Source organism: Cervus elaphus, chromosome 21 (assembly GCF_910594005.1).
Source record: "Cervus elaphus chromosome 21, mCerEla1.1, whole genome shotgun sequence".
NCBI lineage: Eukaryota > Metazoa > Chordata > Mammalia > Artiodactyla > Cervidae > Cervus > Cervus elaphus.
This window is the reverse complement of record NC_057835.1, coordinates 40,327,393-40,339,881: the sequence shown is the minus strand read 5'-3', so window position 1 is coordinate 40,339,881 and position 12,489 is coordinate 40,327,393. Positions and strand designations below refer to the sequence as shown.

The window sequence follows — 12,489 nt, the reverse complement described above, 5'->3', positions numbered from 1 at the left end:
TCAGATTACCATTTGCCTTCAAGCTAACCTCATTCTATTGTACACGATCTTTAATATGGGCAGCCACGTCACAGAAGATAGGCAAAAACCTGTTATTCAGAGCCAAAGGAAGCAGATTAACACTTGCTTTCTATAATGTGTGAATTTTTAGTTTCTATTTTGGGAAAAGGTAGTATCTATCTCTTTAGAAAAGTTCACACACAAAGGAGAAATAACTCTCCCATATGCTTTTGATATCCAACCCCCAGGTGAGAAGAAATCATTATATAAAATTAATTATGCATACATCAGCAGATACATGTATTTTCACACCCTTTTAAACAAAATGGTAGAATGTTACAAGTTTTGTTTTCAAACATAACTTTTTTTATTATAAAGGAACACAAGTCTCTGAAAATTAAAAGTTCTGTCTGATACAACTTAAATTATTTAACAATCAATCACTAACAAAATCAAACATAAAGGCAATTATCATACATTGGAACACAAATCACATTTAAGCACAAACATAAAAATAACAAACTCAGGACTTTTCCAGCAGTCCAGTGGTTAAGACTTCACCCTTCCAATGCAGGGGGCATCGGTTCGATCCCTGGTAGCAGAACTAAAATCCCACATGCCATGTGGCTTGACAAAAAGCAGACTTATTTCTCTTCTTTAAGCTGTTTCTTTTCACTGGCTTCTTCCAGATCAAAAGTGAATGGTTTGTCATAACCCATTAAATGGTCATAGTCTTCAGGGTTTGGAAAGAGTGCTGGATTAACTAACAATGATTTTGTTTTAGCATAAAACGTAGTAAACACATGCGTGCTGTTTGGAATCTTCACATCATTCTGGTGAAATACTGTACTTTTTTCTGAAAGTACAACACTGTAAGTAATGGCTTTGTAAGTGTCTGTTCTGGCCTCATGGTACAAGCGAATGACATAGCCTTTTGTAAGAAAGTGAAGCAGTGCTGGAGTGATCACTGTAAAGCTTCCTATGGTGCCATAAAATAAGATTTGCAAAGGCAGACTTCCAAATATAACATTATTTTGTGCAAATATGTATGGTAGAAACGCAAGGCTGATCAGACTTGTAGAGTAAGAAAAACACTTCACACCTAAAAAAAGAAAATAGGAAAAAAAAAAAGAAAAAGAAAATAGGAGAGGATTAATACCATCCAATTAATTCTTTCTTCCTACCATATCATCACCAAAACAACAAAACCAAAACACCTATACAGTGCTTATTATATCCCAGGCTTTATTTTAAGCACTCCGCATATTTTATTCATGAAATCTACAAAAAAGTCCTATGAGATGTATAATTAGCATCATCATCACTCCCATTTAAAAGATGAGAAAATATCAGGCACTTGCTCAATGTCACATAACTACCAAATAGTTGTGTGAAAATGTAAAGTCACTTCAGTCATGTCCAACTCTTTGCAACCCCATGGACTGACTATAGCCCACCAGGCTTCTCTGTCTGTGGAATTCTCCAGGGAAAAACACTGGAGTGGGTAGCCATTCCCTTTTCCAGGGGATCTTCCTGACCCAGTACTGCAGGCAGACTCTACTGTCTGAGCCACTAGGGAAGCCCCACCAAAGAGTTGTGTTGGGATTTAAACCTAGGCAATCTGACTCTAGGGTCGAGGCTGTTGGCCATTACAATGCACTACACAATAAAAGATTTAATATTACTCAAAAATCTTTATGAATACTATAAAACTTAACTCAGTCAGCAGATAATCAAATAAAATGCCCTGGTTATAAGTACTTCCGCAGATCTAAAACAAAATGTTCAAATACAGGACTAACTTTATCAGGTTAAGTGCCCAACATTAAAACAGCAAATTTAAAAACAAAAAATCCCCACTGGTGGTTAAGAAACGTGTGGGAGAGGTAATCAATTTCCTTATCAAGGAAAAACACTCAAGTTAAAATAGTGACATATTTTTACTTAGAAAAATTTTTTTAAAAATCACTGACTTCTGAACTACATATTTAAAAATGGTCAAAATGGTAACTTTTACATTATGTCTACTTTACCACAGGAAATAAATAACTTAAAATGTAAATTTTCTTAGTTTGAATGTATAATTTTAACATGATTGAACACCATCTGTTTGGAAAATGGACAAGCTGACATCCTAGATGAGCTGATTATAAAGTTAATTTGGAAAAACAAAGGAAGCAAAAAAGAGAGGGAGAGTTAGATACTAAAACATTAAAATAGTGTTGTATAGGCTCAGTGCATGAACAGATCAATGGAACAAAAGCAGAAAATCTAGAAAACTGCGTATGGAACTTTAGTGTAAAGATACAATTTAAAACTAGTGGTAAAAAAAATAAATAAATAAAACTAGTGGTGCTGGGGCAACTGGATAGCCACATAGAAAAAGATAAAATTCAATCGATCCCTCATATTATATACTCGGAAAATTCCAAATAATCCAGACCTTGGTATATAAAATAAGAAAGCTATAAGAAGCCTTGTGAAGGCCTTATAATCTGAGAACAGAAAAACTTTTCTAATTATGACTTAAAATACAGAGGCAATCAACGGGAAAGTTGATAAATCTGATCACATTTTTAGTACACAGACGCAAATACCATAAACAAAATAAAGAGATGAATGAGAAAAATACTGGAAACTTATATCACAAAGGATTAACATACCCAAGATATAAAAGATTGCCAGTATATGAGAAGAAAAAGATCGACAACCCAATAAACAAATGAGTAAGAAATATAAGCCGACAGTTCAATGAAACAAAAAATGCACATGAATGCACATGGCCTTTAAACAGATTGTGTGTGTGTGTGTTTTAGTTGATGCTCATTCATGTCTGACTCTTTGCGACCCCATGGACTGTAGCCCACCAGGCTCCTCTGTCCACAGAATTCTCCAGGCAAGAATACTGGAGTGGGTTGCCATGCCCTTCTCTAGGGGATCTTCCCAACCCAGGGATTGAACCTGGGTCTCCTGCACTGCAGGCAGATTCTTTCCCATCTAAGCCACCAGGGAAGATTTCAATAGACGAAATGATACTAAACTTCAATCATAAGAAACATGCAATTAAAACCACAGTGAGATACCGTTTTTCCCCCAAACTGGCAAAAACCAAAAAATCTGACACCATACATGTTGATGAGGCTGTAACAGAGCAGTCACTCTCATACATCACTGCTGGTTGAAGGCTTCTTGTTTGCACCAGTTTAAAAATAATTTCTTCCGCTCACAGGTAGTTGTCATGACATTGGTACACATGGGATTTAATGGGGACCAAGCTGTCTTCTACAGAAAAACCACCTCTTGTTTCCTCATTACTCTTTTCACACTATAGTAGTATGAACTGTGTCCCCTCAAAATTCACATCCACCCAGAACCTCAGAATGTGACCTTATTTAGAGACAGGGTCTTTGAAGATAATTAGAAGTTGAGATAATCCATCCTGGACTAGGGTGGACCCTACATCCAATGAGAGTGTCCTTAAAAGGACAGAACAGGACAAGCAGACACACAGAGAAGGCCTTGTGAAGTAGCAGGCAGAGACAAGTTATGCAACTACAAGCCAAGGAATACAAAGAATGGCTGCGAGTCATCAGAAGCTGGGAAGAGACAAAGAAGAGTTCCTCCCTAGTGCCTTCAGAGAGAGCATGCACATGCCAACACTGTGATTTCAGACTTCTAGCCTTCAAAACTGTGAGAATAAATTTTTGCCGTTTTATGCCACCAAGTGTGTGAAAATGAATTTTAAGAGCCCTAGGAAACTAATTCATACATATACTTTATTATGCCTGGTGGTGGTTGTGGTTTAGTTGCTAAGTTGTGTCTAACTCTTCCGACCTCATGGACTGTAGTCCACCAGGCTTCTCTGTCCATGGGATTCTCCAAGCAAGAATACTGGAGTAGGTTGCCACTTCCTTCTCCAGGGGATCTTCCTGATCCAGGGATCAAACCCACATCTCCTGCATTGCAGGCAAATTCTTTACCTACTGAGCCATCAGGGAAGCCAAGATTCAGTTGCTCAGGTTGAAGTAATTGCTATTTTCTAAACATATTCTGGGTTTTCCCATCCTGATGCCTTTGCTCATACAACTTCCATGCCTAGGATGTCCTTCTTTCACACCTCTTCATGTTCAAATTCTACTCGTCTTAAAATGAGAATACTCTGACATCAGTAATTTCTGTTGCTGAATTAACAAGAACTGCCAACCAGAAGTCCCCTCAAATGTCTTTACACTAGGATCCAATTTGGTAGTTTAAAGAATCTCCAGGAATGGCACCGCTATGTTAATGCCTCTCACTCAGTTTTACACAGAAAAATTATTAATTCCTGATACACATATAGAATAACTTTCTATTATAATACTGAAGGAACTCAAACATCAAATTCTGCTACAATTCTAGAACTTTGAATACCATGCAAAATTTTGCTGTTCCACAAATATTATATCGTAACCATACTATAAAATTAGGAGGCTTCCTAGGTGGTGCTAGTAATAAAGATCCTGCCTGCCAGTGTAGGAGACCTAAGAGATGTGGGTTTGATCCCTGGATCGGGAAGATACCCTGAAGGAGGGCATGGCAGCCCCCTCTAGTATTCTTTTTTTTTTTTTCCCCTCTAGTATTCTTGCCTGGAGAATTCCATGGACAGAGAAGCCTGGCAGGTTACAGTCCATAGGGTCGCAAAGAGTCAGACATGACTGAATCGACTTAGCACGCAAGCACACACACTAAAATTCATTCCTATTTATAATCTCTTCAGAACTCAGTCAAGTGGGGACATGAAATAAATGGATAAACCTTCCCTTCATTTGAAGGAATGGTGTCTGTGTTCATAAAGAAGGATATCATGGGAGTCACAGCTGACACATGTCAAGGGCATCAATCCAGGTATCCGAGGCTCAATCGAGAGATGTGACACAGGCTCAACGACCTACTCATGTTGTGACTTCTGAAGAAATTTCTACCATCCAAAACAGATTATTCCAAGAACTTTAGAACTCCTCTCAACAGTACTATAATCAGTCCTTATTCCCAAAAAGTTTTAAATTAGCTAAAGTTGTATTTTAAATATACTCTATTTTAATGTCACACATGCTTGAGAGTTTACAGATTTTCAGATTAAATTTCAGACAATCAAGTAACATCAACATGATCAAAAACACACATGCCAATGGGGCACTGAAATCTTGTGGCCAGTTGGGCTGTAAGGTAATCCTCCAAATATTTCAGGTTATACTTTTTTATATAAGGATTATTGAAATGGAATACAACCTCAGAAACTTGAACAAACCACATACCTACATTCTTCTTTTCTAAATTATTCCATACTACATACTGAATTATGACCTAAGGAGACAAAACAACTTTAAATTTGTAGTTATTTAAAACACTGTCTTTTCCTACTCCATTGTAACTCCCCACCTACTGCGTGCAAAAGTCACCAAGTAAAGACATTTGCTGAAAATTCTAAGACCCAAAAAATGTAGACTTAATATATCTTTGAATCATAATTACTCTATAGAGTAAATGTCTACCCACCCAAAATAACTACTCCTAAGTATTCATCCATATTTGCCTCTCTGAATATTCAAACATTATATAAATATACACGTTTTGTTGCTAAACATCCTGAGAGGTGACCAAAGGATGAATCTTTAGTGCTCAGTCGTAAGACCACAAAGTCATAAGAGTCTTCAAAACCCTTTTAAAAATCTAAAGGGAGGTGGTCCAGTGGTTAAGAATCGACCCTGCAATGTAGGAGATTCAGGTTCAATCCTCAGTGGGGAACTACAATCCCACATGCTGGGGGGGCAACTAAGGGGATTGCAGATGCAATTGTAGGGGGCCTTCGGCAACTACTGAGACCAGATGCAAGAAAAGATCCCATGTGACAAAACAAAGATCCTGAGGCAGCCAAATAAACAAATGAATAGATAAATAAAAATGTAAATTTCCTAAAAATGCAAAGGTCTCAACCTCCAAATCCTTTATTAAATCTTATAATTTTTCCTTCTGTCTTCCAATTATGAAGTGGTGGCTCAGGGGTAAAGAATCTGCCTGCCAATGCAGGAGATGCAAGAGACGTGGGTTTGATCCCCGAGTCAAGAAGATCCCCTGAACCACTGGCAACCCACTCCAGTATTCTTGCCTGTGAAATCCCATGGGCAGCAGAGCCAGGCAGGCAACAGTCCATGGGGTCTTAACAGAGTCGGATAGGACTTAGCAACTAAACAACAATAAAAATAGTAAGTATCGTATGCTAAGAACCTTTTTTATAATCAAAAGGGAGAAAAAAGGAAGTACCGTCATTCATGATTACCCACCAAATACTGTTCGGGCCAAATTCCCAGTATAAATCAGCCTTCCATCTTCTGATTTGTCAAGCTGTGTATGTGAACATCGAACACCTCTTTCCCAACAAACAGGTATCTATTCAAAGAGAGACCATGATGTGAGTGCATAATAAATTGCATTTTAGACCAACTTTTAAATTTTTTAAGTTTATTTTGAAAAATATTATAAAGAGAACTTCTGGTATAGGGTGATTTAAGGAATTCTTCCAAATAATCTACAGAGCTGAAGAACTCAAACTGAGTAACAGAAAGGCTTTCCTTAATCCCACTCACAAGTAGACACTGAATTGGGAGTTTGAAGACCTAGGTTTGCATGCCAGCTAGAAGCTTGTTAGATAAAGTGTGACCTTAAACAAGTAAAAAGTTAGTGGAGTAGTTTCTTCTATTGCATGTGACTCTCACTCAACTGCAAAGATTTAAATGCATTAGTTTTGGGTTTGTTTTTTTTTTTAATCACTTAAAAAAAATCACTTTATTTAAGCAAAACACTGCAGATTCAGTATTTATAAAGCCCAGGTAGTTTTTAATACTTCTAAAATATTTATAGCACAGCTATTTATATATATATATACACACACATATATATGTGTGTGTGTATATATATATATATTCTTTCCCCAAACTTTTTATCCATTCCTTGTTCTCTATAAGGAAAAATTTCCACTTGAACTCCTACATCAAATTTCACAGGAACAGAGTTCCCAGAACCTCTGAAAATGACTTTCACTACACACCCTCTTGAAGATGTAAAAGGCATGCCTAATTCCTTTAGACTGAAATTTAATTAGATTTCAATTCCCGCACTGGCTTTCCAAGTTTCAGCATGTTTGCTAATCCTAATATTTTACAGGGTAGGATTAGGAGACAATTTATTCAGATTAAAATAAGAAGGATTAACGTCTTTATCCCGTTTTTTACCCAGGGAGCAAAGTAACTCCTAAAAATAGGGCCACCTAATAAAAAATAGAACTCAAAGAGGTTCTCTGAGTTTTTTTCAGTTCCATCTCCACATGGCGCATCTAACTTCCTTGAAGATTAGCTCTTACAAGCTTGCGCTCAAGGACACAAAAGGCAATAAGCTGAGTCCTCGCTGGATTTGCAACCATCTGTAAAATGACTAGAACCGCCCAGAAAATAATCACTTTCCAAGGGACACTTAGATTCGCGGGTGCTGTGATCCCCGGGATGCACTGGCCTGTTCCCAAGGCCCAAACATACTACTCCCGCCAGCCTCGCACTGGGCGCCTTCCGTACAGGAGCCGCCGGGCAAAAGCTGAGGGGAAGCCGGGCTCCCCAGGCCCGATGCTACTTCCACCCCCCCGCCCTTACACGGGTCCGGAAGCCCTCTGACAGCCGACCTGGGCTCGCACCCGACGCAGAACAGGCGTGGCAGCCGACAGCCCCGTGCCCCCGACGCGCCCTGAGGAGCCTCTGCAGGAGGCCGCCCTCGAGACGACCGCCCTGGGGCCTCGGAGCGCGGTGGAGGCCCACGTTGCTGTCCTCTTCCCGCCGAGCCGCAGTCCGGCCGCCCACGGGCCGCCCAACGCCAGAAGCAGCATCCCGCACCCAACCAGGAAAAGCGACCGCACTGCGGCGGCACTTCGGCACCCTAAACCGCTGCTTCTCACCAGTCCCGGGCCGGAACGAGCCGCGCAGGCGCAGCCCCCAGAAGGCCCGGGGGCAGGCTTGGCCGCCGGCGCATGCGCAGAACATACGGCACGGCTGCAACGTGCACAGCCTCGCGCGTTCTCTGCGCGCTGAGCTGTGCACCGGACCAGACTCTTGCTGCGGAGACCAGCAGACGCCCAGCTTGCACGCTGCTTCCCCTTGTCGGAGTGTGGGGCTTTTTATAACAGTGTGGAAGGACAGAGGGGAGTGTGGGATGCTCCAGGCGTGGACGGAGATGCCAGGCAGGCTAGAGTCTTGGCCTCTTTATAACAGTGTGGAAGGATAGAGGAGAGAGCCATGCTCAAAGGACAAATCCTGGAAGCCCGAGTTAAATGTTTCATTTTCCTGGGTGTCACTTTGTAGGCCCCCCTAAACATTTTATTTATGGAAAATGTTTCTAATCTATTGGCACAGAGGAATAATACATTACACGTTTGAACAAAAATGAATGGTAATTTGATCCAGCCAATGAGTTGGTAGAAAATAAGTGGAATGCGTTCACTGACTGTTGATACTTGTCAAATTTGTTTTCTGAAATCATTCTCATCCGTGTACTGGATAATTCATTATTAGTTAAAGAGGTATTGAGTGCCTTGCCTATTGCCAGGACTAACTCAGAAGCTGAGGCCATAAAGATACTGAATAAAACTGGGAATCCACAGTGCTTGTGTTGCAGGAAGTGGAATCCCTTCCAAGGCCGGAGAGAGGGCTCTTGTGTAACACTCAGATGAATTGCCCAAGGACACGCATGAGCTGAGTAAGCAAAAGATGACTGGGTAGGGGCATCTGGGTGGAGAGCTGTAGGGTAAGGAAACCCAGTAGAACCGCTCTGCCATGTGGCTCACAGTCTTGGGTTTTATGATGATAGGATGTTTCCAGGTTGTCTTTGACCAATCATTCTGACTCAGGGTCCTTCCTGGTGGCTTAGGCATAGCTCAAGGAAGATGGATACCAGGAAGAAGGACTCTGGGAAGTGGTCAGACATGTGGTGTCTCCTCCTGACTTTTCCCCAATGCTTCTGGTTGGTGGTGGCTTGTTAGTTCCACATTCCTTATCAGGACCTCAGGTCATGAAACAGCTCACACAAACTATAGTACCTGGCCAGGGTGGGCAGTTTCAGCCAGTGTGCTTCCACTAACACACAGTGAAGGAAACCCTAAAAAATAAGTTAAAATATAATGTTTTATTATAATTGAAACATACCCATTTATGAAATGTTACAGAAGCCCAAGACACAGAATGATTAATTTAGCCTGAGAATGGCCAGAGGTTCAGGTTCAGCTGAGTACTGAGGGATGAGCATCCATCTAGTTAATACACTCTTTTGTTTATTTCAGAACCATGTGTTTTACTCAAAATGTTATTTGCATAGGAGAGGAACAAACTAATAGTCTAAAATAGTGCCACCTTCACAACTCCAAATCCTGTCTACCTTTTTCTGGGTATCTAGAAAGATAAATTGGGCTCCAAAATCACTGCAGATGGTGATTGCAGCCATGCAATTAAAAGACGCTTACTCCTTGCAAGGAAAGTTATGACCAACCTAGATAGCATATTAAAAAGCAGAGACATTACTTTGCCAACAAAGGTCTGTCTAGTCAAGGCTATGGTTTTTCCAGTGGTCATGTATGGATGTGAGAGTTGGACTGTGAAGAAAGCTGAGTGCTGAAAAATTGATGCTTTTGAACTGTGGTGTTGGAGAAGATGCTTGAGAGTTCGTTGAACTGCAAGGAGATCCAACCAGTCCATTGGATCAGTCCTGGGTGTTCATTGGAAGGACTGATGCTAAAGCTGAAACTCTAGTACTTTGGCCACCTCATGCAAAGAGTTGACTCATTGGGAAAGACCCTGATGCTGGGAGGGATTGGGGGCAGGAGGAGAAGGGGATGACAGAGGATGAGATGGCTGGATGGCATCACCGACTCGATGGGCATGGGTTTGAGTAAACTCTGGGAGTTGGTGATGGACAGGGAGGCCTGGCGTGCTGCAATTCATGGGGTCGCAAAGAGTCAGACACAACTGAGAGACTGAACTGAACTGAGAAGGATAAAATAATACTATCTCTTTATGGATAATTTCACTTTCTTTCTTGTTTCTTTAGTTTATTGAAGTATAGTCAATTTACAGTGTTGTGCTAATTTGCTGTACAGCAAAGTGACTCCGTTATACACATATATACATTCTTTTTTCATATTCTTTTCCATTCTGGTTTATCCCAGGAGACTGGATATGGTTCCCTGTGCCATACAGTACAACTTTGCTGTTTATTCATTCTAAATGTAGTAGTTTTGTCTGTGAATGTGTTTCATAGGTATGTTTGTTGGTACCATATTTTAGATTGCAAATAAAAGTGATATCGTACGGTATTTGTCTTTCTGACTCACTTCACTTAGTATGATACTCTCTAGTTGTATCCATGATGCTGCAAATAGCATTATTTTGTCCTTTTTTTATGAATGAGTAATATTCCTTTGTGGACGTCCCAGGTGGCTCAGTGATAAAGAATGTGCCTATAATGCAAGAGCTGCGTTTTCCATCCCCTGGGGTTGGGAAGATCCCCTGGAGAAGGAAATGGCAACCCACTCCAGTATTCTTGACAGGTTGTTTCCAGGGCTTGGCTATTGTAACTTCACTTTCTTTATCTTCTGCTTATCTTTTAATGTCACTTGATTCTCCTGGGGGTCCAGTGGTTAAGACTCTGTGCTTCCAATGCAAGGGCTGCCAGTTCCATCCCCACTTGGGGAACTAAGATTCCAGATCACCTGAGAAAAAACAAAAACCTCTTACTTTAGTGTAGTGCATATTACAAACAACATCAATTAGCCATTATTGTACTGATACGTTGGAGAAGGCAATGGCAGCCCACTCCAGTACTCTTGCCTGGAAAATCCCATGGGTGGAGGAGCCTGGTAGGCTGCAGTCCATGGGGTCGCTACGAGTCGGACATGACTGAGTAACTTCACTTTCACTTTTCACTTTCATGCATTGGAGAAGGAAATGGCAACCCACTCCAGTGTTCTTGCCTGGGGAATCCCAGGGACAGAGGAGCCTGGTGGGCTGCTGTCTATGGGGTCGCCACGAGTCGGACACAACTGAAGCAAATTAGCAGCAGCAGTACTGATACATATTTAAATTTGCTGTTCATATAGTGTTTAATAGCTCTAAAAAGATAAACTGAGGCACACTAAAGTTTCTGAGAATTTATTTGAGCAAAACTTTATTCCAATCATACAACACCAAACTTGAAATGGTCATGAGCACTCCACTGACAGGAGCTAGGGGCAAGGTTTTTATAGAGAAGATGCACATTCAAAGCAAGGAAATTATTTGATTGTTATAGCTTATGCTGTTGCATCATTTGAGAAAAATCTCATTGGATGTTTGTGATTGGTTGTTCCTACCCTTGAGGTATTCACAGGATTGAATCTGGGGTTGCTCATTAACCTACCAAGACATCAGAGTCATTTCAGTCTAATGCCTTTTTGTATGATTACTTCAACAATACATTGAGAGAATGTGAATTTTTATTTTCCATTAAGCTTAGTTTCTTCCTACAGAAACTGTAGGCAGATGGAAATACTATTTGGTCTACTCAGAGTTTCTAAATAGCTGAAATGAGATCATATTCTGAAAATGTTGTGCTATAGAGTTATATGAAGTTATTATTCATGGTTAAAGATTTCCCAATTCTAGTAGTTTAGAGATATTTTTAAAATATATACTACTTGAGTGGGATTTTAGAATGATACTAAGGCTGTTTTCAAAATAATCCTTGATTTCCCCATTCATACCGTCTGAGAGGGTTTTAAGATGGAGGCTCATGGAAAAATTGAAAATGGGTATCCCTTGTAGACTGTATGGCCACCATTATTATTTTTTTTTTTTGGCCACCATTATTATATGTAATTTTTGTTTGTTTTTTAGCTGCCTTTCCTTCCCATCCACCCCGCCCTTTCCCCTCCTTTAACTTAAGCTTAAGGACAGAATGGTGTGATGGAAAAAAGAAAAGAGAATTTTTGGTAAACCCAGTATTTGATAAGAATCCTAAATACTTCTTTATACTGGGTTGGAAGTTAAACCAGGAGAGTCTTTTAGGAAAAGAATTTGTCAACAGATTATCAAGAACTTTTAAAATGTTCATATTCTAAAGAAACAGAAACATGGTCAAAGATTTCTGCAGATCCTGAATACAATATTACATAAAGTGACTTGAAAATAAGGTCAATGTCCAACATTTAAGAAAATACTTAAGTGACTGATGGTACATTTAGACAGTGTAATTCTATAGACATTAAAAATGATGTTGTGGAGATTTTGGTTACAAAAGTGTGGGTTATTGAGGTTTGTTAAGTAGGAAAATAAATAGTATAAAGAACCATATAAATACAGTATAATCTATGTAAAAGTGTATTGAAATACCAAATGTATCTGCAATTTCTACATTTTTATAACCATGTATAATACATTTACT

At 39.9% G+C, this 12,489-nt stretch overlaps 1 protein-coding gene across 1 annotated transcript; it reads right to left on the bottom strand.

Annotated features, from left to right (window-relative positions):
* Positions 1–343: 343 nt before the first annotated feature.
* On the bottom strand, positions 344–8,025 carry TMEM70 (transmembrane protein 70). Its single transcript, XM_043879473.1, has 3 exons — positions 7,709–8,025; positions 6,321–6,426; positions 344–1,102 (listed from the first exon to the last, which is right to left on the bottom strand). Exons 1-3 carry the CDS (start codon positions 7,907–7,909, stop codon positions 645–647), a joined length of 765 nt encoding a protein of 254 aa, XP_043735408.1. The 5' UTR covers positions 7,910–8,025; the 3' UTR covers positions 344–644.
* Positions 8,026–12,489: the final 4,464 nt, after the last annotated feature.